The following is a 25,595-nucleotide window of genomic DNA, read 5'->3' as shown; positions in this document are numbered from 1 at the left end:
TCTAAAATACAAATGTGAATTTAAATACTTTTATTGATAGGAATCTGTTTCCTGTTTTATATTTTGAGGATCTGCAAAACTTTTATTCAAAAAAGGATTAAATGGTGGGGAAAACTTGTCTTCAACTCGTGACCAAGCCAACCCACTTCACAGTTAAGATGAGGGGTAGGGAAGGAGCTGGCTCAACCTGGGGGCCGATTGCCTACCTCCCATTAGCCTTCAGACCAGAAGCCTCAGCCCCAGTGGCTTGCTGTCTTGCTTAAGGGAGCAAGGGTATTTGCCTGCAGGGTGGGATGACCCTGAGCTCAAGCCAGGGGGCTCCAGCCTGCAGACCGTGTGGGCAGATGCCATGGTGTGGAGACGGGTGAGACCAGGATCAGAGACAGTAAGGTGACCCTACAGTGCAGTGAAGTGGACTCATATCCCAGCCAGGTCACAGCTAGCATCCCAGGGCTCGTCCACCTCCACACTGGATTCCCAAGTGGCTTATTGTCTTCTCTGGGCAGTCAGTGGGTCATAAGCGCTAAGACCCTGAGGACTCAAGCCCCTGCCCTTTGACCACTTCTAGCCCCACCCTCTTTCCCTTGAAGAAGGAAGCCAGGCAAGAGAGCAGAGGCCCAGGGCAGGGGAGTGAAAGGGCCAATTTAATGAGAAACTACAAACTGAGAGCAGCCATGATTCACAGTGACAGGAGGCCATGCAGTGGCAGTGCGAGACGAGGAGAGGGGCGGCGGGTACAGCGGTCCACGTGATCAAGTTCACAGACAAACCAGGAAATACAGTGTGGGCTCAGGCCCAGGGCAGGTGTCCACCAGGGCACTTCCGCCACGTGTGGCTGCTCCTTCCTCATCCCCAGCCTGTCCTAGTCCAGTGCCACAGCTGCTCCTGCTGCAGTACCTGCTGCTGAAACAAGCACAGTGACAGCAAGTCAGCCAGGAGAAGGGGCCCAGCGTTTACTGGGAAGAGGATCCATGAACGCACTGCAAATCTGAGCGTGTTTGCGAAGCGGTCCCTGTCCCCTCCAGTCCTGGCCGGGCTACGCCAGCCCCTGGGCAAAGGTCTTGCTCACACACAGCAAGGATGTGGTATAGGCAGATGAGCTAGGCTCCTGGGCGTTCCTTCTGGCACTAGCAAAGATGGGTTTGTGGAGGGGTGGCCAGAAAGGGAGCTGGGCAGGGGCCAGAGGCAAGTCCCTTCTTGGCAAGCTTACCCCGTTACTTGCAGGTGTGCTAACCTCTCTACCTTACCCCAGGTGACTCCTGGGCACTTGGAAAAGGTGTTGAGTTTCTGAGTTCTGAGGGCCAGAGTCATTCCTTCTAATACTCATGCCCACCTCTGGCACCCCAAAACAGAGCCAGGCCTTATGTCCCTGTCCTGCTTGGGTCCACTCCCCCACTCTCAGCCCAGCAGATCAGAAATAACCGTGGCTACAGATACAGCCCCAGTGCAGGCCCCAGTTCTGCTCTGGCTGCTTTTGGTCCCAGGGAGAGTCAGGACCAAATCTATACTTTGTACAGAAGAGGAATGAGAGAGACCCCAGCAGGGAGACTGTGCGAGGAGACCCTTCCCAGTTTATCTTCCTCATCACAAACACCAAGCAAACCAGCAACATGCGGCTCAGTGCCATCCCCCTGCCACTCGCTGACCCTTGGCCTTAAATCCAACAGAATTTTTGCCGAAGAGTCAGATGCTCAGGGAAGGGCAAGCCAAAAAGGACAGGACTTCCAGGGGACCGGTGGAACGGCTTCCATCCCCAAATGGGAGCGGGGAAGCGAGCCACTGAGCAAGGGGAGCAGAAGCACAGGGGGCCAGACTGACAGCAGGGAGTCCAGTCCCGGCTCCGTTAGCACAGGCGCTTGTACGTGTAGATGTAGGCTTTGCAGCTGGGGCACGTGTGCGTCACGTCCTTGAAATCGTTGATGAGGCAAGGGATCAAGCAGCAGCCCAGATCACACCTGAATCAGAGACCGGGAAGACAGGGAGGTCAGAGGAGAAGGCATTGAGGGCACCCAAGGCACCCAAGCTTACTCCTGCCCCTACCCTCTAGGCGCCCACACCACCTACCCCATGAAGCAGCAGAAGAAGCCCAGCACAAAGTTCATCAGGCCAATCTCATAGGAGATCTTGGTGGTGATGGCCTGCTGGCAGTGGGGACATACCGTCTGTACAGGCGCACCTTCAAAGATCTCTCCCTGCAGCACCGTCACCGTGGTGGCGGCCCCTGAAGGAACTAGGACTGTGGCAGTGTGGCCCCCAGGGCCAGGATAGGGCCCTGGCGGATAGGGCCCTGGTGGATAGTAGCCCATGGGTGGGTGGGGGCCTGGAGGAGGGTAGAAACCTGAAATGGCACAGAAAACAGAACAAAGACGTGGCTGGCTTGCCACCTGCCCCACGTGAGAGGTAAGCACAAGGCCCCAAGGACCCCAGGACACAAAATGAGGCCTCAGGGACCAGGTCCTGGGCCAAGGTGACCATGACAGTCTCCCAGCCCTTCCTGGTCCCGACCCTGTGAGCACCAGGACAGAGCAGCTACTTGTTCCAGCCAGACGTGGCAGAGCTGGGAGAAGGCCTCATCTCTCCTTGGTCTCCACCTCATGTGTGTGCTCCCTGCCTCTGGCACAAAGGGGACGGGGCGCTGTGTCCCACAGGAGGGAAAGCCTCGCCACACACCAGCCCAAGCCCCTCTCACGCACACAGGGCTCTCCTTCCCACCAGCGTCAGATCCTGCACTGAAATACCTGGGGCCGCCTGTGCAAGAGCCCTGGGACTTTCTCCAGCCTGAGGAGTCCTTCTGGAGAACTGCTGGGTGAGCAGGAGCCCAGACCTCCACCAGACTCCACGCCCTGGCAGGGAGAGGCCCCTGCAGCACCCATGAGTCAGTACCTCTCACAGGCCTGAGGAGCCTTCCCAGGAGCTAACCCTACCCCCAGCAGGGCCCAGGGCTCACATGGTTTGCCCACAATACCTGCACAGCAGCGCCTTGCTCTAGGACACTTGTGCCCCACCCCTCAATCGTCCACACTGAGAGGCAGCCCCCCCCCCCGCCCCTTACTAGAGAACACACGGCAGGCAGACCACCTGCCTACACCAAAGGGTGGATGGCAGCCCAGATAACACACTGGGTGCTGGGCAGGGCAGACCCTGTGCTCCCCTATCCTACTTACCTGGAGGCATGTACGTGCCGTCTGCATTCATGTGCGGGGGGATGAAGCCGGGCTGAGGCATCGCGTGACCTGGTGGCTCATAGGGTGGGGGACCGATGTCTGCGGGGGGCATCGACATGCCTGGTGGGGGCTGCATCACAGCTGGGGAGGTGCGGCCTGGACAGAGAAGGGCAGGAAGAGGGAGCTCAGAGGGCAGTGGCTGCAGAGTCAGGCACCAGCTTCTAGGAGCTGGGACCATCAGGGGCACTGAGCCCTACCTGGGGTAGGTGGGGCTCCACTCTTCTCCTCCAGAAGGGGGGCCGTGGGGCCTCCAGGATAAGGAGGGGGTGGCTCGTTGGACATCTCTGCTGTTTCTCCTGGGCCTGGAACAAAAACCCAGACGTGAACCAAGCTCCCAGCCTCTGCATGCTGGTCTGGCATCGGCCTGTGACCGTCCTCGGAGCCCAAGCACACAGCCTCCCGTGAGTGCTCCCACAGGTGTGCCCTGCCCTTGCAGTTCGAGTCTATTTTACTCCTCCACATAAATCTCCATGCTCTGGGTGAGGACAGGGCTTATGGACTAGGGCTAATTCCTTCAGGAAAGGGGTTTGGAGTCAGTGGGCTCCCTCTAGGCCCTGGAGATGCCCCACCATTGCCAAGGATATGCCAGGCCCAAAGCCACCATCCTGCACCATCACCCATGCCCCTGTATCCGAGCCAGAGGGCAAGGGTGCCCTGTGAGGGCAGAACATGGTAAGGCAGACCCTCCCTCCCTCCCTCACGGCAGCAAGCTGCCTCCGTGCCGGAGCACTGCGTGGCTTGCCTGTGGGAGAGGATCTGGGAGACTTGTTACCTCGAATCCCAGGCAGTCAGAAGGGGAAGCAGGAGAGGCTCCTTCCACTGCCACGCAGACACGCAGGCCTCTGGGGAGCTGTTGGGGGGTGGGGGGGGGGAGAAGAGGCAGGCCTCAGCCACACTCCCTCCCCCATTTGGGGCTGGTTCCGCCCCTCCCAGCACAGCACCCTCCCACTTGCCCACCCACTCAGGTCCCCTTCCTCTCCGCTTCTGGTCCCAAGTCCCTCCCCAGCAGGCTCAGACTGGCCCCCACAGACCCGCAGCCACTGCAGGAAGAAATGAGAACAGGCGTCTCCCTACTCCCCAGCTCTCCCAGCCGCTGTGCATGCGGCACAGAGGCCCTTGTGCTTGTTGAGGATGGGTAGGAAAGAAGATGCAGAGTGAAACATTTCCCTCACTTCTTTCCCTCCCAAGGCTCCCTGAGCACCTGCTGCTAGGCCCTAGGGAGAAACGGGAAACCTGGGGCCTTCCTGCCCTGGGTTGGCATCCTGTCTCCTTCAGCAAGGCCCTTCCTTTTCACTGTGCCCAGCATAGAAGGCTAGAAATTAGCATTTTGAAGTAGGGCTTCATGTTTTTTTAAGTGAAGTAAAATAATAGGAACTAACTCTCAACAGGACAGAGAGACATGCAGTGAAACCATCTCTGTCCTAGAGGCCCACGAGTGAGGTTCAGAGCCACATGGGGATGAAGGGCCCCAGACGACCCTACGGGGGGCAGAGGGAGCCTGGAGCCTCGTTAAATTTCACACATCAGTGGCAGGGCCTGAGAGACCAAGTCCAAGCAGCAAAAGAAATAAAATGGGTATCAGTAAAATTAAAAGCTTGGGTTTCAAGGGCACCACCAAGAAAGTGGAGAGACTGCACACGGCACAGATTTTTACACATCCTCTACCTGCTAGAGAACTTGTATTTACAATATCTATATAAAGAACTCTAACTCATTAACAAAAAAACCCCATTAAAAAATGGCAAAGGATCTGAATACACATTTCTCCAAAGATAAAAACAAATGTTCAATGAATACATGAGAAGCTGAACACCTAGCCAAAAGGAAATGCAAGTCAAAACCACAATGAGGTACCATTTCTTGTTACCACAACGAGAAAGTAACAAGTATTATGTAGAGAAACTGGAACCCCCACACTGCTGGGGGTGGGGCACACGAAAGCACAGCACCTTTACACTGCCTGGTGGTTCTTCAAAAGGTTAATACAGTTAATTACCACATGACCCAGGTGATTCCCCTCCCAGGTGTGTATACAGGAGAACGGGGAAAACACACAGAAACTTGTACACAAATGTTCACAGCAGCATTCTTCATAGTAGCCAAAAAACGTACGCAACTGACAGCATCCAACCACTGATAGGTCGATAGCACAACTGTACATGTGCTGATGTGTGCCCACGGTGGAATGCTACAACCTGGATGAACCTGGAAAACAGGCCGCTCAGTGAAAGAGACCAGACACAAAAGGCTACATACGGTGTGATTCCTTACATCCAGAACCGGCCAATCCAGACACAAGAATCCTATTCATGGGTGTCAGGGCTTAGGAGGGTGGGGGTGGGCAGAGAGTGATGAATACGGAGTTTCCTTTTGGTTTCCTTGCCAACTCTGGTAGTAATGATGGTTGCAAAATATATTAAAAACCAGTGAATTGGGGCGCCTGGGTAGCTCAGTCGGTTAAGCCTGTGACTCTGGATTTCAGCTCAGATCATGATCTCACAGTTCTAGAGTTCGAGCCCCTATCAGGCTCCACACTGACAATGCAGAGCCTGCTTAGGGTTATTTCTCTCTCCCTCTCTCTACCCCTCCCCAGCTCAAGCTTGTGCTCTCTCAAAATAAAGAAAATTTTAAAAATACAAGAGTGAACCGCACACATTAAATGGGGAAATCATATGATATTTGATTATGTCAACAAAACATTAAAAAAAAATTGCCTGATCTCACGCAGCCAGTCTCTCTGTATATCCCTGCCTGTCTTATGCACAGTCACCCATATTTTTATATAGTTGCTGGTGTGACGGTTTTAATATGTATCACGTGTATTTTCTCCATCTTACAAGACACCACGACCATCAATTTTAATATTCCCTAAAATGGGCCCATCACGGTTTACCAACCCTTATTAAGGCATTTAGAAGGCTTCTTGTTACTTTCAGGAAAAAAAAAAAAAAAAAAAGAGAGTGAGACAGAAAACCTTTGGCTAACACTCTTTCATTTTCTTGGGTTATTTCCTTTGGTCAAACCTGCCAGAAGTGAGATTATTAGGTCCAAGGGTATGGCCACTTTGTGCTTTTTGGGAAGGATGATGGCAACTTACAGTACAAACTTTGGATACTACTGTTAATTGCTAATGTGTAATGTTAAAATGACAACTTGGTTACTTACTTCTTTGACCACTATGAAGCAGAACATCTCCCAAGAGTTTATATATTATGACCTGTTCTTTTGAGTTGCTACTTCTAATAATCCTTTAAAGACATGGAAACCAAGAAAAGATGGGGACTTATCCAAGGTCATGTGGCATATAAGAAGAGGAGGAGACTTATCTGAGGTCACATGGCATATAAGAGGTAGAGTCAAGTCTAGGACCCTGGCACGACTCTCCCACCAACCAACCCTGCCTGCAGGAGAATTTCAATAGTGCACGGTCAAGAAAGGGAGGCCACAGAGTCTCTAAAGGGCATCACACGAGGTCTGCTTAGGCAGGACTGGAATGTGTGTGCTGGGCCTGGGGATTCTTACCAGCCCACCAGGCGCCCTCCCGACGGCAGGAAAAGGCAGCTTTCCTTAAGAGACTTGACTTGCGTCGGCGGAACACTCTGTATTACGCTAAGTCTCTCTGATATGGGCCAATACCTGCCTTAAACTCCTATCCTACAACCATCTGGGATGCCCCTGAGGTGGCACCACTGTCTATCTCCAGGTCCCAGCTCACCAGGGACCCGGCCAGGAAGAAGAGCTTCTCGGGTTCTGGGAGAGAGGAACCAGCCTGGGTCTTCCAGGCACCCCCGTGTCCCGGGGCCACATGCGCACTTGTGTCACCTCTGAAGACACAAGAGTGGCCTGCCTTTTCACCATCATCACTAGATCTAATTCCATGGTTTCTGAGAGCACGAGATTCTGCTTCTGGAGTTCCACTATCATAATGATGGCACGAGCCCGCCACACAGGGCAAGGCCCTCCCCTGGTACCCACCCGACTGAGTTGACCGCTGTTCCTAGAGCAGGCACAGCTGCCAGCCACATGGACACCTGCAGTGTGCACAGGGACACTGCCACTCAGGCCACAGACCGTACCACCACCTGCCTCCATGCCTCCCTTGCACAGCAGGGCTCTGTTGCTCCCCTGTCTCACTGCCTTACCCCTACTCCCTCCCCTCCCCTCTACATCCAAACCGAACCATCTTCCAGCTGCCTTCTGTAACTGTGTCCTGTGGCAGAGACTGGGGTAGGCCCCTTCGGTATGGAAAAAGGTTTCTGAAAAACGGATCATCAACTTTTCTGGAATTCAATCTCCACCCCCCAGCGCCTCCCAATATAAAACCAATGTGCATGCCACAAAACTGCATCATGTGAGGTGTAATAAAAACTGTAAGACTGCTATGATCTTTAAAAAAAAAAAAAAAACCCAACCCACATGTCCAAAAGCACAAGTTTTCCAATAAAAATGCACACTGCTCAAATTAAGCTACAAATGCAAACGTGTAATCTGAGATCACACCCTGGTCGGAGCATGTATCACCAGAGGCTAGGGAAGGCCACCAGACCCCGTCCCCATCGGTTTGCAGTTCCCAACAGAAGAGGGGGGGTCTGGGGGCCAGGAGTCCTGGGAGCTCAGTGAAGTCAACATGCAGTCCCGGAAACCCAAGACTGGCCTCTCAGTCTCCCAGTTCGGTCCCCAGCAGCGCACAGGTGTGAGGGCAGAGAGATGGGGCACCCAGGACACCAGGACTCCATACGGGAGCAGAGGTGCCCTCCATGAGCCAAAGCACATCACACAAGAAGGATGATTCTTTTTGTTAAGTTTGTTTATCTGAGAGACAGAGTGAGTGAGCAGGGGAGAGGCAGAGAGGAAGAGAGAGAATCCCAAGCAGGCTCTGTGTTGTCAGCATGGAGCCAGATGCGGAGCTCAATCTCACAAACCGTGAGATCACGACCTGAGCTGAAACCAAGAGTCAGACGCTTAACCAACTGAGCCACCCAGGTGCCCCCCAAAAAGGACAACTCTTAAACGAAGTGGTCATGTCACAGAGTCACAGTGCAGGCACCCCAGTCAGGGGCACGCCCCATGTAGGCTTCAAGGGCAGTGTACTCCAGGAACACAGACCCCCCACACCTTGCACAACCTCAGAAGTCCAAGAGATGTTCCTGAGTGAGGACCTGGTGAGGCAGTCTCTGGACACTCCTGGGGTGTTTGCTATGGGTGCTAACCTGTCCCCCTCAGTCCCACGGGGAAGCCCTCCTACCACCCCCACCTTGAGAAAGTAAGCACGCTCCTGTCACACCTAGGGTCACACATCCTTACAATCACAGTGTCAGGTGTTTTCAATGGCTTCTCTTTACCCTTCAGTTCCTGTTTCCTTGTTTTCCAGTGAAGGTCTAGGGACACTGAGGGATTTCCCACTTAGTCCTGGATGAAAGTGATGCCCCAGCCTCAACAGCTCCTACTTTACAAGCCAATGACCCTTGGGAAACAGAGCTGCTTTCCAGAGGCTGAAACTAAGCAGGATCTGGAAATGTGTGCAGGGTGGAGGTTAGGTTACTGGTTGGCACCTGGTCACAGGAGCCTCGAGTCAAAATGACAGAGGACATCAGTGTCCCCTTGACTGCATTTTCAGGATTGAGGCTGCCCTGGAAGTAACAGTCCTGACCTTTGCTGGGGGAGGGAGGCAGCTTGGGCCAGGTGGCTCATGAATTAGAAGGCTCAAGACTCCTGAGAAGGTGCTGTGGACTGTAAGATACACCCTGTGCCTGCAGCACCCCCCATGCTGTCCACTGTGATTCTTTGCACACTCATTTCCTTGAGATCGGCAAGAAAACCCTTAGAATGGAAAGGGCCATGGCCTGCCACAGGACAGTAAGGCCCTGGGGAGCTGAGGACAGATTCAGGAGAGCCCCAAAGGACGGGGGCAGTATGCCCAGGAGAGAGGTCCCGAGTGGTCGCTGGCAAGAGATGCATGGGCAGGCCTGCACATGCTTCTTGGCCCACTGAGAGACAGGATGGGGCCACCTGAGGCCCAGCCTGGCCCCCACACCCACAATCAACATAGGCTAGGACCCACTGTGCGTCCACATAGAATGGAATTACTCAAGTCACCCTAAACTGAGATGAAAGCCACCTCCACGTCTGTCTGTCTGTGGACCTACGGCTGGCCTGTCTCTGCCGTGATCTCACTTTCCCAAGGGCAGCAGGTGCTAAGGCTTCTGGGGGGACGGCATGGATCTCCCGGGCACAGAGCCAGGCCCCTTCTGCAAAGCTGCCCACAGCTTCCCTCAGCCCCGTGGAGTCCTGAGTGCCACCTGCTGGACCAGCAGCCACTGGAGCCTGGCCCCACTTGGCACTCAGCGCAAGCCCACTGCAGAATACAAACTTCTGCCCTGCACCCCAAGGTGGGTTCCACCCTAAGCCGTACCACAGAGAATAATCAGGCCTAACGCCCATGGACAGGTTCTTGCTTCTCCTCTGATGAGCTGGAGGGGCCAAGTGAGGCTTCCCCAGGTGTGAGGAAAGAAATGATGTCCTGAGGTGCCTGCTAGGGGCTTTAGGCTGTGGGGCCATGAAACCAAGCAAAACTGTCTTACTGCCTCACCACCCCTACTCCTACCCCACCAATCCCAGGCCCTGTCTGCATCCAACACAATACTTTAAGAAGATGAGGAACGGGATAGCTCCAAGGACAGGACATGGTTCCAATGTGGGGGCAGGAAGGCAAGAACCCAAGACCCCACCCCCTTCTCCCATTCACAGCATGGCAAGGATCTGCCTCATGTCAGTCACCGGTTAACGGGAAAACAGGGCATACATGGAGAGTGTGGAGGTCTGGAGTCAGCCCTGGCCTTGAAGCCAGTGGCCCTGAGCGAGTCACAGACCCTCTGTGAGCTTCGGTCTTCCTGGGACTAGAACCCCTGCCTCCTGACCAGGCTGCATGAACAGTGATAATGACACGTGCCTGGCAGACTCACTGTGCAGGGGAGCAGAGCCCTTTAGGGTCAAAACACACGTCTGCTGGGGGGAACAATAAGGCTCTGGAATCAGACAGTGGTGAAGGTGGCAGAGCTCTTTCAACATACTAAAGCCACTGAACTGGGCACTTTATCTTTATTTTAGAGAGAGCCTGCAATCGGGGGAGAGTGGCAGAGGGAGAGAGAGCATCTTAGGCAGACCCCACGCTCAGCATGGAGCCTGACTTGAGGCGCGATCCCACGATCCTGGGATCATGACCTGAGCCGAAATCAAGAGCTGGACATTCAACCAACTGAGTCATCCAGGCACCCCAGACTGTTTACTTTAAAAGGGTGGATTGGATGGCATGTGAATTACAATTACATCCCTCAAAAGCAAAACCCACCCAGGTGTAGCTATCTGTCTCTGTGTGTGCACCGTTATAAATCAAAGAGACAGAGAAGAAACACCCAGACCAAGATGATCATCTCTGGGGTTGAAGTCTGGCAGTCACGGTCAAGAGAGGTGAGACTTCTTTCATTACACACATGCGCAAGCACACACACATCTATTAAACAAAGAGGTATCTGTATTATTTGCTTGACTAAAATCTTGAAAAGAATACACTTTTAGGACAGAGCAGCAATGGGCAGCTTTGGTCCCTGGTGACACAGAGGAGGCATTCACCTCCTGGTGCACCGATTTCAGCTGCTTTCCTCTGTCCCCTCACATCACAGGGAGGAGTTACAAGCACAAGACCTCGGGGCCCTGGGAAATGCCTCTGAGCTCCACTGTGCTCCCAACTGTTCACCCTTTGCTGCAGAAGCTGCTGCTGATCCAAGGCGGGCTACCCACGGGAGCTGGGTGGACCCGGGCCCAGGCCCACAGGACACACTCCTGCAGACCTGAACCATCCCCCGCACACCGCCAAGAGCTACCCAGTCCTGCTCCCACAGGACCCCAGACCCAGGGCAGGGACAGAATGCCTGGTGCAAAGACCCATCTCTGCATGAGAGGGCTCTCTTGGAGGACGGAGGAGGGGCACAGGCGGAGGACAGTGCCCAGAAGGAGGAATTTGTGACCTCAGTCTCCCCAGGGGCCTGCAAGAGCAGTTCTCTAGTGTTGTGAGTCTCCGGACTCCCTCACACTCAATTATTGAGGACTCCAAAAAGGTTTTGTTTTTGTGGTCTACCAATACTTGCCATACTAGAAATGAAAAATGAGGACTTTTAAATTTATTAATTCATTAAAAAACAATAAATGCATTACATGTCAACATAAATAGTTAAAATAACTACCTTCCCAAACAACTACCTTCCTAAACAACTGTAATGAGACAACCGGCATTGTTTTACATGTTTGGAATCCTTTTTAATTTCTGGCCTACGAGAAGTCTGCTGGGTTCTCTTGTCTGCGTCTCCCTCCAGTCGGCTGTGCTATGTTGTTTTGGTTGAAGTACTAAAGAACATCCAGCTTCCCATAGATAAGTATCTGGAAATGGGAGGGGCATTTGAATAGTCCTTTCAGATCCGTAATTGTGGACATTCTTCCATACCACAGCCAAACCTGACAAGTGGTACCTTCTCAAAGGTTAGCTACAATATGGAATCTGAATCCTTAGTGAATTTTTCCCATGCCTGGTAACAATTCATTCTTCTACTCTGCATTTCGAATGGCTCTTTTACACATGCATGGCTTCTAACGGCACGCGTGGCTCATCTGGAAAACACGGAGCCCCAACTATGTAGAACTAACAGTGGGGACACACCTTACGTTACGTAGCATTCCCCACACTCAAATCACACCGTAACACCTCCAATCTCATCAGAAGAGTCTGTAACCAATGGGAAACTGTCAAGCTCACAGTGGCAGATACAAGTTTCTCATAATTCTAACTTCCCCTTGAAAGTTCATTTTATCATTGGCCACAAACAGAAGAACAAATTTATCACTGGCGACAATTCTAAAAACAGAGGGCAATTGTTTTCCTTGAAGTAGCGGGCTCACTGTTCATTTTGAAGAAAATGCCCACTGAATCTCCAAGCCTAGGTAACCATGGTTTGTATATCAGTCGTTCTTTTAAGGAAACGTGGAGCACCACGAAAAAGCTAGTTCAGCTCACAAGTCAAATGACTATACATGTGCTTCTTCCTGGGGCATCCATCATGCTTGGTGTGTGCATTGATCTGTCAACGTTTCATCATGTAGAATGTTAAAAAGATGTGTACTCGAGGGTCAGGATTATTTAATAAAATTAATCATTTTCTCTCGTAGGAGTCATGGGTGTGGTGAACAGAATCCCAACAGCAGTTTGGTGCCCTCGCTGCTTTTGCACCACAAAAGCAAAGCCAGCATGCTGAGAAGGGCGATACCATGTCTTAGCGTCACTGGATTTGTGACCGTCAGACTCCCGGAAGCCTCCAGGAGACCGCACACATCACCGCTTGAGTACTGCTGGGCTAGGGGAGCCCGCAGACTGGAAGGGGCTCCACGGCCAGGGAGAGCTGGGAGAGCCGGAGTGGCCCAGCCGGTGAGCCCGCCCCGCCCAGGGACGTGGGCTTTCCAGGAAGCATCTGACCAGCTCACACCAGCTGACCACTTTCCAGCTGTGTGACCTCACCGTGTCTCAGATTCCAGAGTTTGTAAATAGAGGAAAGCATGCCTACCTCGGGGGGTTGGAGCAAGGTTTAAGGTCAACGGTGTGTGCAGTAGCTCAGGACCTAGCACAGAACACTGAATAATGGCACCTGCTATTATCATCGTTCACTCTGAACAACCTGCAACAGGAAAGAAAAGGAAACAGGCACCAAGGCCTCTGCCACGCAGCTCCTGCCCCTACAACTGTGGGTGTCCCGGTGCGTGCTCCCCACAGGATCCTGGGGTGACTCGGAATCTCTGCCACACAGCTCCTGCCCCTACAACTGCGGGGGTCCCGGTGTGTGCTCCCCACAGGATCCTGGGGTGTCTCAGAATCAAACCCCCTCTGAGTAGCTCAGCCCCGCAGAGTTCCTTGGTGACAGAGCCAAGTTGAGGCCACTTGCTCCGTGGGACTCCTGAAGAGATGCTATGTACGAGGTACCAGACGGCTGCTCCCAAAGGGCCCACCTTCACAGGCAGGACGCCCCTGGAAAGGGTGCTCAGCCCGGACACTCTGGGCATCTGCCCGAAAGCCTGGGGCAAGGTGGCCGGGCGGCAGCAGCTGCGGGACCTTTCTGAAGGCGGGCTGGCCTGCGCACTGCCCCCCTCTGGAGGAACCACCTTCCTGGCAGCAGTGGCACTAGGAAGCCAGCTGGCCCCAGAGAGGCTCCTCTGTCCCCAGGATGCATGTTCCAGGTACCTGGCTTGGAGCAGGACTTTGGGATTTGTTGGGGAAACTCAGCTTTCCACGTTGCCCACAGCCTCCCACGTGCTGGACAGATGGGCAACCGCTGCCCAGGAAGGTTTAGAGGCCCGGGGTACACAAGCCAAACACCCTCTCGGTGTCCAAGAGCCACCCAGAAAAGGGGGAAGGAGAGCCTGCGTTGCCCCCTGCTGAACCCCCTCACAGGAGGCCCGGCCCACATGTGAGTGCATTATCCCAACCTTACCTGCCCTCCCTGGAGGCTGTGTGAGAACTGAGACATGGATGTGGAAAAGCCACAGAAGGACGAGGCCAACGGGAGGTGTCAATGACTGGGAGACTTACTTGCCAGGGACAGTCACAGACTTCCGGGGCAACAACATGCACTGTTCTGTTATCCCAAGCCCCCCGGGCTGGGCTTAACAGTCTGTGTGATCGCCACTTCACAGAGGTCCTTGCAGGGTGGGACAGTGCTTCTTCTGGGAGTAACCAACTGTTGGTTCACAACGGTAGTTGTGTAGCATGCAGGAAGTGACAGCACAGTCCCTGCCTTCCAGAAGCTCACAATCAACCGGGGGAAGACAGGCATTAAATAACCACACCAAACGCCAAACCTAATTACAAAGTGTGCAGTGTAGTCTAGGGGACTTTGAAAGCACAGAAAAACTGGACACATTCTGGGGGTCAGGGAATGGCTCTCTGAGCAAGCCAGGAGGAGGTGGAGTTAATGAGACCAGCAGGCCAAGGAGGGGATGGGAGCAGTGGCTGGATGGGGAGTGACAGGTGAAAGACAGAGGCCGCACCGCTGTGGGTGGCCAGATCCCAGCCCGGAGCCCCTGTTCAAGCTGCACGGCCACAGGGGGCTGCTCTGCCGGAGCACACAGACGGTGGACCCCCATGGGGGAGCTGCACCAACAGGCAGGGTCAAGGGCCGGGAAGCCCACAGCACCTCCACAGCAGCGCCCTGGCCTCTTCTTTCCTGGCCTGTGATCCTAAATGGTGCCCCGCATCCCCAACCACTCAGTCTTCAGGAACAAAGATGTCAACTTTCTTTCTCAACCAGCAATAAAGTTTTGAGAGCACAGGGTTCAATGGCATCCTGCCCACTATGACAGACTGTAGGACCTTGGACAAGTTACTGAATCTCTCTGAGCCTCAGTTTCCTTACGTGGACCACCACACTCCATTTTTATTCAGGGCAACAACGTCTTAGCTAAGATACTCCCAAACCTTTTGTCCAGTCACCTGTGACCACACGACTACACTCTGGCCAGTGAGTCATAGAGTAGTGATGTAAGGACTGGCAGGAAGGTGCTAGAGGGGAGCCACCTTTCGTCCTCCTGCCCTCCTGTCCGCTGCCTGGAATATGGATGCAGCAGCTCCCAGAGCCATGCTTGACCACGAGGTGACTCTGGGCATGGAAGCCACACCAAAGACACGTGACGGTGCCCAGGCCGTGGAAGACCAGAGACACCACGCAGGCACTGAGATTACCACTTCCCGTCTCTTCCGTGTGAGAAAGAAACAAACTTGCTTTAAGTTGGTTTCTTTGGGTTTCCTCGTAAATGCAGCCAGACCTAATTCCAGTAATCAAAGAGAAAGAGAAGTGCTAGTTTTCCAGCAATTCTCATACTACAGTCGGAAATTACTTGTGACTGGTAAATTTCAAGTTGATTATTCTCAAGGAAGGAATACAAGTGTCATTAAAAGTATACAGTGCTGGGGTGCCTGGGTGGCTCAGTCGGTTGAGCATCCGACTTTGGCTCAGGTCATGATCTCACAGTTGATGGGTTCAAACCCCACGTCTGGCTCTGTGCTGACAGCTCAGAGCCTGGAGCCTGCTGTGGATTCTGTGTCTCTCTCCCTCTCTGCCCCTCCCCTGCTCATGCTCTGTCTCTCAAAAATAAATAAATGTTAAAAAAATTAAAAAAAAAGTATACAGTGCTAGGGGCACCTGGGTGGCTCTGTCAGTTAACTATCTGACTTAGGGTCAGGTCATGATGTCACGGTTCGTGGGTTCAAGCCCCGTGTCGGGCTCTGTGCTGACAGCTCAGAGCCTGGAGCCCGCTTCAGACTCTGTGTCTCCCTCTCTCTCTGCCCCTCCCTGGCTCATGCGTGCACTTGCTCTCTCTCTCTCTCTCTCTCTCTCTCTCAAAAAATAAACATTAAAAATGCTTTAAAAGAAGGTACAGTGCTAGTTAGGCTGAAGGTATGTCGACAAGTGGTCCATAGCTGAAAAGCTCCCATTGTGGACTTCCCATGGACTTGGCTTTCTCTAGCCTCCGCACAAGTTCACCAAGCAGGCCCTTGAGCTGCCAAGTTCTAGCCCCAGAGGGCCTGGGAAATCCTGCCTGTGGCCCATTTCCATTGTTCTTACCGATGGAGGCGGGATGAGAGACAATCCTTCCCTCAGATAGCATCGCTGGTGGCTGCGAACGACGTATTTTTACACGTGAACAGGGGCTTATCTGATGCCAGGGGAATTCTAAATATTCAAAACAAGCTAAAGACACGGAAAGGACCAGAAAGCAGATCTGGTTTTCCCATCTGCCTCTCTCATCCCACCCAGCCTGCACGCTCCTCCCTGATCACGATCACCGCGCCAAACAGCTAGTACATCAGCCCAAGCCAATGGCCCCACGAGCCATCACTGGTGCCCTTTCACAGGGAGGCCTGCGCCCTGAAGTCCCAGGTCGAGCTGAAAGGACAGAATCCTCACCCGGTGCCCGGGTGCCAGACCCCACACCAGCCGTCTGGTCCCCCAGCTTTCTCATGTGTAACATGGCAGCAGCAGCCCCTGCCCCCGCAGACGTGTGCAGAGGCATAAATGAGGCTGGGAGGAGCACACAGCTCAGAGCCTGTCACACGGTGCTCAACGCAAATTCTTGCTCACGTCACTTGTATTTACGGAGCCGCAAGCAGAGCATGAGAAGTCCACAATTAAAAGAGAGAAAATACACTGGTTGCTCTTAGAAGCAAAATCAAAAGGCAGACAGACAGGACTCAAAGAATGGGTCTAAACTAAAAAGCAGTAAGATCTCCAGGAGCTGTGACGATGACAACGGTAATAACTGTACAATTTACATCATGCTGAATTCTTGTCAAAGCCTCGGCAAACCACTCTGAGTCCCCGAGTGTCAGGAGCACGCGGGCCACAGCAGAGCAGGTTAGTAGGGCTTGTCTGGAGGACAATTTTGCTACCTCTTCATTCTATTTGACTAATTCCATTTCAAGGCACTTGTCCTAGAGATAAGTGAACACGTGAGCAAAGAGTCACATGCAAAGTGTTTGTATGTATCAACATCTTGTGTTCCACCAAAGGGACTGGTTACCCACGTGGTTTATCCATACAGCATAATATTTTTCGCCCCAGAACATGATACAGACCCATTTCAGAGGTAGAAAGGTTGTCTTTTTTTTTTTTAAGTTTTTAATGTTTATTTTTGATAGAAAGAGAGAGGGAGACAGAGTATGAGCGGGGGAGGAGCAGAGAGAGAGGGAGACACAGAATCCAATGCGGGCTCCAGACTCTGAGTTGTCAGCACAGAGCAGAGCTCGAACCAAGAACTGTGAGATCATGACCTGAGCCGAAGTCGGATGCTTAACCAACTGAGCCACCCAGGCACCCTGTGATTCTACTTTAAAGATATATATTTACATACAAATTACACACCAAATGTGAAGAATTGTTTTCTCTAGGTAATAAGATTTTGGATCACTTGTTTATATACAAACACACATACTGAAAGTTTTACCTGTAGTTTCTAATTTTTCTAGGATGAGCGGCTCCTTTGACTGGTTCCTTCCCAAAAAGGCTCATAAATGTAGGCATATTCCTCCTCAATCCTGAAAGATACCTCCAATTGTAATCGAATTTTGCCTACAGGAAAAGCAATAGTCCAAGAAGCACACCCGAGGACTGTTGATTTCCCAGCTCTCCTCTCAGAAGTGGTGTGACGGTCTTCACGCTGGTCCCATAAGAGTCTGCTAGCAGGAGCCGGTTCTCTGGACCAGGGCACCTTGCGTCCTCCAGTAAAACTGAGGGTCCGGACCCGTAAGCTGGAACATAAAGGCTATCCAAGGGTGTTCTAACCTCAGAGACCCTGCCTGGGGAGCCAGCAGGTCACGTGGCAGAGGAGGGCAGGAAGAAGAGCCCAATGGACGCATGTAAAACCGAGACGGACAAGGTTACTGGGCTCGCCTGAGGCCAGCAGCTGGGGCAGGCGCTGGTAGTGCAGGCCAGGCCTCTGACCTGTGGTCCAGCATCTCCTCTGCCTTCAAAGGTGCCCCCCGGCAGAATGGGCCTCCGGAGCCTGACAGAGGAGGAGGAGGAAACGCAGACCAGAGGAGGAGGAGGATGGAACAAGGGTGGAAAACAGAGCCGCAGCCCCCAATGAATAAACAAGTCATCTGCACCTGTCCGACAGGCAGGGCTTGTGAACTAAAGGGCCAGCTAATTTTAGAAGCAGGAAGAATCTACAGAACCATCACTTAGACAACCATGAAGCCCTGAAAAGAAAGAATCCTTACCTCTGCCTGCACTGAGCTGACACAAAGCAGTCTTTGCATTGACTCCATTTTAATCAGTTATCTCAGATCAAGACATACCATTCTGATCCGTGTAAAAGTACGAGGCCCTACGTGCAACCAAGCCACATGGCCACGACAGCCACGGCCGCCCAGCTGGAACAATCTTACTTCAGACACAAATGACTACAGCGTCGTTGCTGGCCCAGCAGGGGAGCTTAACCAGACCTTATCCAGGTCTCCCTGCCCAGAGCAGTGAGGAAGTATTCGTACATCATTTACATCCTTCCTGTTCCAGGGCATTCTCCCAATTATCTTAAACAAAGCACAGCTGGGTGCAGAACAGGAGTTGCAACAACCTCACCAGTGCCAGCGTGACATGCTGCTAGAGGTCGTCTGGATGGCACCAAGTGAAAAAAGCCAAAACCAGTCGACATGTCGCAGATGAGTAATTCTTCCTGGAGACCACTGCAATGGTTGGATGTTGTCAGAGACAAGCATCTGAGGAGCACACAGTAAGAAGCTATGTTGCAGGATCAATGGAAAAAGCTGAGAAACCAGAACAGTCCAGGGATACGCTCTCCAGTTGAAGCGTGCCAGTCAGGCGGGGCTGGTGTCCACGACGACATGATGTCCACAAAGGTGAAAGGGAAGAGTGGGAACAAAAGTGCTCCGCACGTGAGTGAGGAATACACCTAACCCGTATTTTGAATTACCTTACAAGAAATAGTATGTGGAAGGTTAACGAAATTCCTATCACTGTCAATGGACATCTGGCCCAAAGAGTTTACTCATGCCACTTGGGACAGAAGAACTATTTTCGATCTTCTCCTTGGGAAAATGGGAGCTCACACTATATCTGGAGTTGCCTTATTTATGGCCATGTGCATACTTCTCTATGAGTCACACATCTAGAGACCACCTTTCAGGCGAGAAATATCATCACAGATCACAAAGTCCAGAGTCTCAGCTGACATTCGTTACTCTTCAAACATCGCCTAAACACCCACCAGAGGCAGGGGGCAGTGCCGCAGCCAGTGACGGGCAAGGACAGGCAGCGCCCACCCCCCCCGGCTGCTCTCGGACTGCGAGCCGGCCCAGCTTCTCGGAGAGGGGTCTGGCCTCGTGCCCGATGTGCATTCGACGCACCGGTCTCAGCCCGGTCTCTTTTCTCACACGTACTCAAAAGTATGCTCCAGTGGATCCCACACTCCCACAGAGGGCTGCACACACAGGAATGCCACCATGAGTTTACAGGGATTTCACTCACCCAGAACTGAAAGAGAAACAACTCAAGTGAGCTGACCAGTCCCCCTGCTTTTCCCTCAGTGAAGGCCGGGCTGGGGAGGACCAGAACGTGGGAGCACGCGTGGTCTCATCAGGAGCCCAGTTCCTGCAAGCCTCTGAGCTCACAGACAACTCAAGGCCTCTCTAGGGCAGGTGGACCATGAGGTGTCTGCTCCACCAGCTGACTTTAGAACCCAGCCACTGAATGTTCAGTTGGGAATTCAACCCTGTATTCAACAATGTATTATTACCTGTACTTCACGGAGCACCAGGGCACACGCAGACCATGGTCCCTACACCTCAGGACTTTACCAGCCCTTACAAAGACAGGACAGCTGAAATGCAGACACACTATGCAACTTTCTTCAATACATAAACACCCAGCACACCTATAAGCCAGGCACTACCTACGCCCTGAAGATGGGGAAAGACATGTCTTAACAGACCTTACATTTGGGGGGAGATAGAACACAGAAACAGGTAAAGATTACAGTTGTCAGACAGTGATGCATGCCATGGAGGCACACAGAGCAGGGAAGGAAGTGCTACAGGGATGCAATTTTAAACAGGGAGGGTTTCTCAGAGTGGGCAGCCCTCAGGCCAAAGATGGGACAGGCCACGTGCACAGCTGTGCAAAGAAGGTCCAAGCAAAGAGGGTTAAGCGCAGAGACCTGCAGTGTGCCCACACCACGCTGGGGGCTGGGGAGCGTGGGTGCCCCGGAGAGTGGGAGGAGCTGAGGGCAGAGAGACCGGCCCTCAGGGGGAGGCAGGCCAGGTCCTCAGGCAGCTAGAGGAAATCCACTTTTATTCCAAGTGAGATGGAGGGCTTGGAAAATCAGGTTGTCCGTTTGTCCCACGGCTCTCTACTTCCTGCACGATGCCTGGTGTACTAATGTGGGTCCCCAAAGTCCTGACATCAACAGGGGGCTGCTAGAGGTTGGGAACCCTCAGCACTCAGCCCCCACCTGTAGGAGGCATGCCTTCTTTTTGGCCAGTTTGAGTGGGGCCACAGAGAAATGGGACAGGCAAAGCAGGTAAATGCACACAGAAATACACATAACCACAGCTTGTCTACACAGGACAGAAACTGAGGCCTGAGCCTCAGACAGCAGAGAATGCCCCAAGAGTCCAAGAGGTGAGAAGGGGCCCGAGGGGGCCTTCCAGCCTGGAGCAGTGCGGAACTCTCCCAGGACCGGCAAGGGCCAGCATTACCAGCACAGCTGTCACTATCTTAAGTCTGTCTTTTCTTTCTTTCAAGGGACTTAGATTCTTCACTCCTTAATTCAGCCAACATTTCATGGGCCCCTCCATGGAGGTCACTCATCTTGTGGTCCCCGCCCTCAGGGAGCTGCACATCCTGCGACCAAGCCAGCTCACACTCAGGAAGAATTTGCAAAAGATACTGAGCAAAACCCAGATGAGAACCCAGGACAGCAGATGCTCCAGGTGAGAAGGGGCTTCTGTGGGTCAGGGCATTGGAGAGGCTTCAGGCCATGTGGGCCCTGCAGGAAGGAGGGTGGGGATTCCAGGCCTGGGACACCAGAGTCACCATGAGCAGAGGGGAAACAGAACACTAGGGTCAAGGGCTCAGCTTCCCCAGCAGAACCAGCAGCTTCCGGATAGCACGGACAGGGTCTGGGGCCAGTATCTCCACAGCTCTGGGAAGCACGTCAAATACTGGCTGACTCGGTGGATAAGTAATGCAGCCTGGCTGGTACTCTGGGCAAGGGCTCTTCCCCATCCCATAGGTCCTATGTCATTAGCAGTACCCCGTCCCCAAGACGGATGTCTGAGAGGTGTTCCAGACTCTTTTCTGGCCCTGCTCTGGCAAGCCCTGCCAATGTCATGGTTCAGAAAGGTCTGAGATCCACTTTGTCACCTACTGGTCAAGGTCTAAGGGGGAAGAGTCTAGACCTGGCCCCATGTTCCCTGTCTCTCCACTGCACTCTACTGCAGCCACCCAGATTGCAATGCGCTCTTCTCCAAACAAAGCAAACCCCACCCCTACGGAAGGACCTTACCAGAACCCTCCCTCAACCTCCACACACCTCCCCGGACCCCTTGCCTTCCCTGTGACTCCCTTCACACTTTACTCACCTCCCAACCAGAGCAACTGGGGGGGCTCTCCCACTTGGGTCCCCACAGGCCTTGCCCAGCCCCTGGCATGGGTATACAAAATAAGCGAGTCCGTGAGGGTGGAGGTCAGCCTAATCAGGTTTCCTGTGCTATTCCTGGCCCAAATGCCCACCACCCACAGCCACGGGGCCAGAACACAGCCGTAGCAGAGATAGAGTCCCTGATTTCCTGATGAAAGCGCCTTTGTTTATGGTCAAAAATCCAAAAGACCCCTTTTCTAGAGTCACAGGCAATGCCCTGGAGCACTTTTCACTATGAGGCCAGGACAGCCCATGTTCCCCTCAGCATCACCCCCTTCAGCCCTGCTGTGCCACTATCTGGCCATGTTCCAAATCATCCCTCAGCTGTGAGACGCAACACAGGTGAGGACGCTGCCAGGTGGGCCCAAAGCAGGTACAGAGAGAACTCCCGGCAAACACAGCTGCATTCGCTGCTGCCTCCCCAGCCTCTAAGACCTTTGCCCTTAATACTGATTAGGACTATGACAAGTTTCACTTCCTCCCGGAGGAACAGAGGGTTCGAATTCTCCCCAAACCCCACCCCGGACACATCTTCAGCCCTCTCTACCTCCTCTGCCTTCCCTGGCCTCTATTTCTCCTTCAAGGGAAAACAAAGACATTGAAAAGATGTGAATTCAGACTGAATCAACACTTATTGGACACATCATGTATCCAGCACATCCCCAGTTTTTACTGGACTTTCATGAGAACTCGTGGTAAGAATCAATGGTGCTGGGACTCCCAGTGGCCAGGCCACAAAGGCGACACGAAGGGGCTCATAGTACCCATGGATAAGGAGCACCAAAATGACGATGACAAACGCTTTCTGGAAAATTGATCCAACATTCCCAAAAAACATCACAACCACTTTTATGGAAGCAATCAGGTCACTGGACTTCCTTACCCTGCACTGCATGATTCTGTGCTGGTTTTAGTTCGTCTGACATGAGGGGACACCAATCTTTTAGTGAGAACAGACACAGGACTATCTCACCTGGGTGTTGCTTTTCACCTATCACAGATGTAGCAAGTGAGGTTCTGGGAGGGCAAATGCCCGGTCACACAGCTTGGAAGCGACAGAAGTGCCCCCAGCACGGTCTGCCGAGTCTAGACAGTACTGGCCCCAGAACCCCACCATTGTCACCAGAACCTGATGACTCACAGAGCAGGAAAGGTGCTTGGTCTGCAGGCTCAAGAGCAACCAGACCTGCCTCTCCCTGGGTGGGCTGCCCTCTCCGGGGAGACGCTTTGCCACAGGCCCAGGCCCAGCACCCCTCTCCTCTGCAGCACTAAATTGCAATGCAGTATTCCCATCTCCTGGGGAGACGTGCCTGGGAGAGTCCCGACTGCAAGGATGAGAAGCCGGAAGCCGTCTGTGGGGTTCTAGAAACTGGCACGCTCCCCCTCTGTACACTCCATTTCCAAGTCCCTTTGTGGAGGCATAATAAACCTCACGCCACCCCTGTGAGCCTGGCTCTCCTCTCTCCTCCCCACTGAGGGCCAACATTAGCTGCTGAGCTCCCCCTGCATGCTGCCTTCCCACCAGCGTGACCGCTTCCATTCATGTAAGGACACAGACATCAATATAAGGTGCCGTGACTCTAACCGCCACAGTCCCCTGTGTCCTACATGGATAAAAAGATGTGCATGCCCTTTGAATGGTGTTTCTGAAACTGGAGACAAATTTCCACAGGACTGGTCACTTCTCTCCCTCTCAGACAACCAGAAAGGATTAAGGGTTGGTGTTTGTGGCTACAGAACAAAGTACTCAGCCCAGGGGACTCAAAGCTTGTCAACTGGGCTATGCAGCGCTGTTCCCTTGGAGTTTTAGAAAATACACCAAACAGGCAGGCTCAAACCAAGCAAGCTTACTCTGTGAAGAGCAGAGACAGAGTATTCAGGCTGACAACCTATCACTATGGCTGGCATGATATGCTGGAGCAATCTATTAGGATACATTTCATTTGTGGCCCCTCAAAACAGTTTTGGTCCCTGACATATTACTCTACGTCCCACACTCCATGTTTCTGCTCTTAGTGATTTTGGAGCCATGGGCCACTGTTTTCCAAGTCTTTGTAAGAGCACGTGTAAAGTTCTTTCCTGGTTCCACAGGCCCATCCTATGGAAAAACCTCAAAACTCCTTCAGCTCCACAGGGGTGGGAGACAGAGAAATAAACCTTCAACACCCAGGGCTTCTGTTAGTTAAAAAACAACATGCAAGATTCTACGACTCTATTATATACGTGTTTAACTATTTGGGAGGGACACAGACTGATGTCCACACTGACTTTGACATACATAAACAAACAAGGTGGCCTGTTGCTTAGATTTGTGATAAAATCCAATAAAAGATTCTAAATTTTAGGTGGTGGCCTATGGGCATTCAGCGTAAAGTTCTCTCAACTTTTAGGTATCTTTCAAAATCTTCATAATTAAATGTGGGAATTGAGGGCAAGGCAGAGCTGGCACACCTCCTCCCACCCAACTCCTAAGTCAGCCCGGAGATAAGAAACCAAGTGCCAAGGAGAGAGGTCACACTTATCCTGGCACTGCCCGCCTTGCAGGAGGGACCAGGTTACATACAAACCTGGTATAAATGCTCTGCCCCAGGACCTCCGTCCTTCACTTTGATAAAGCTTCTCAACCCCAAATGTGACTGAGAATTAGCTGGGGAGCTTATTAAACAGTCCTGGGCACATCCCATAACTGCTGAATCAGAACCCGGGGGAGGGGGGGCTGCCCCCAGGAACCAACCCTTTTAACAAAGGCCCTGCCCTGGTGATTCTGAGGCAAAGGATCTCAAACCCACACAGGAGAAACTCAGAGTCGCTAGCTCCTTACCTGACACCTGTTGAGAAGCCTCCTGGGAACATTTAGAGGAAAACAGAAACGCACACCCACGAACAAGTGCCCAAAGCCGGGCTAGAAAAAGCTGTGAGAGTTCAACTACACCGAAGTCCTCGACGGCACGAAGCCAGGCTCAAAGCCAGGCCAGGTCACTGCCTCCGGCCGGGCGCGGACGCGGAGACCTACAGACGTCGGCGAGCGGGGACGGGCGGGGGAGGGAGAGGCGCGCGGGCCCCTCGGGCCTGCCAAGGTCACCGAGGAGCTCAGCAGGGGCTTCCGTCACAATGACCCTGCCCCCGACCCCCTTTCCTCGAGGACACAGCCGCCGCGGAAAGCCGGAGACGGTATTTCCCCGACCTTCCCTACTGGGGATGTGCGAGAGGTGATGAGCGAGCAGGACCCCGAAGAGCGGGCCGGCAGCCCCCAGGGCACCGGGCCCCGGCGCCCGCCCGGGCCTGGCGAAGCTGGAACCACAGCCCCACGGGGAGCCGGCCAACCCAGCGACGGTGCGACGTCAAAACCCCGAAGGCCGCTCTGGATCGCATCAGCTCCCGCTGCGCCGCCCCCGGGGACCCTTTACCTCGGGAGGCCGGGCGCCCGAGGCCGAGCGAACGCCAAAACAGGCCGGGGTCCAGGCGCTGGGAGGACTAGACCCTCAGCCCCGCGGGGCTTTGCGCGCACGCCGCCCCCCGCCCGCCCAAAGGTCTCTGGGAGATGTAGTCCGTCTGTGCGCCTGAGGCGCGCTCCGCGGGCCGGGGAGACCACAGTGCCCGACATGCACCGCGCAGGCGCCGCAGGCGGGGGCTGGGGGCTCCGCGGTCCGAGGTCATCCCCCCTCCCCCCGGGGGCCGCAAGCGCCCAGCCCTGCTCCTGGGGGAGGCTCCCTGGGAAGCTGTCTCCAGTGGCCGAGGCGACTCACCGACCCCGCGGCACCCGCTGCGGCCGCAGCAGCTGGAACGGCCACCTCCGCAGCTCGCCGTCGCGCGTCTGTCAGAAGGAGGCGGGTAGGCTTTGGAGCAGGGCGTCACGGTGAGAGGCGGAGCCATGAGGTCAGTGCGGGGGCGGGGCTTCTGGCAACACGTGACAATCCCTGGTGAAGTCAGGGTGAGCAGAGGCGCTTCGGCGAAGGCTGGACACGTGGGAGGGCCGGGATAGATGTGTCCAGCGAAAGAGGAGCCGGAAGCTAAGGGAAGGACCCAATTAGCGCTCCCTCCCACCTTCCGGGCACCAGGGCATCCGTCCAAGCAAGGTGCACCTTCCTTCCATTATTTAGTCAACAAATGCTTATTGAG

General features: G+C 53.6%; 2 protein-coding genes across 6 annotated transcripts in view; one reads left to right on the top strand and one right to left on the bottom strand.

Moving 5' to 3' along the window:
- Nucleotides 1-622: 622 nt before the first annotated feature.
- CDIP1 (cell death inducing p53 target 1) lies at nt 623-25,349 on the bottom strand. 4 transcript variants are annotated; one of them, XM_025916871.2, is made up of 6 exons: nt 25,223-25,349; nt 3,997-4,074; nt 3,422-3,526; nt 3,165-3,320; nt 2,065-2,338; nt 623-1,955 (listed from the first exon to the last, which is right to left on the bottom strand). In XM_025916871.2, the coding sequence occupies exons 3-6, from the start codon at nt 3,504-3,506 to the stop codon at nt 1,844-1,846; spliced, it is 627 nt and encodes a 208-aa protein (XP_025772656.2). In that variant the 5' UTR covers nt 3,507-3,526; nt 3,997-4,074; nt 25,223-25,349; the 3' UTR covers nt 623-1,843. The 4 variants fall into 4 exon arrangements, with proteins under 4 accessions (XP_025772656.2, XP_086548359.1, XP_086548361.1 ...); XM_086692233.1 differs by lacking the exon at nt 25,223-25,349 and adding an exon at nt 24,884-25,009; XM_086692235.1 differs by lacking the exon at nt 25,223-25,349 and adding an exon at nt 24,298-24,804.
- CE3H16orf96 (chromosome E3 C16orf96 homolog) overlaps nt 24,177-25,595 on the top strand; it is a 57,952-nt gene continuing 56,533 nt past the window's right edge. The window contains exon 1 of one of the 2 annotated variants that reach the window (XM_086692134.1): nt 24,177-25,307. The gene's annotated coding sequence lies outside the window, so the exon portion shown is untranslated. Of the gene's footprint in view, nt 25,333-25,595 lie in introns of both variants that reach the window. The other variant, XM_086692132.1, reaches the window with a different exon arrangement.

This window comes from Puma concolor, chromosome E3 (assembly GCF_028749965.1).
Source record: "Puma concolor isolate L17-30 chromosome E3, mPumCon1.1.hap2, whole genome shotgun sequence".
Classification (NCBI taxonomy): Eukaryota; Metazoa; Chordata; class Mammalia; order Carnivora; family Felidae; genus Puma; species Puma concolor.
Note: the sequence above shows the minus strand (reverse complement) of the source record. Positions and strands in the feature narration are given on the sequence as shown.

Coding starts and splice junctions, on each gene's coding strand:
- CDIP1 (XM_025916871.2), bottom strand. CDS start 3,506: ATGTCCAACGAGCCACCCCCTCCTTATCCTGGAGGCCCCACGGCCCCC. Junction 2,339..3,164: donor CGGCACGTACATGCCTCCAG/GTAAGTAGGATA, acceptor GTGCCATTTCAG/GTTTCTACCCTCCTCCAGGC. Junction 1,956..2,064: donor TTCTTCTGCTGCTTCATGGG/GTAGGTGGTGTG, acceptor TCTCTGATTCAG/GTGTGATCTGGGCTGCTGCT.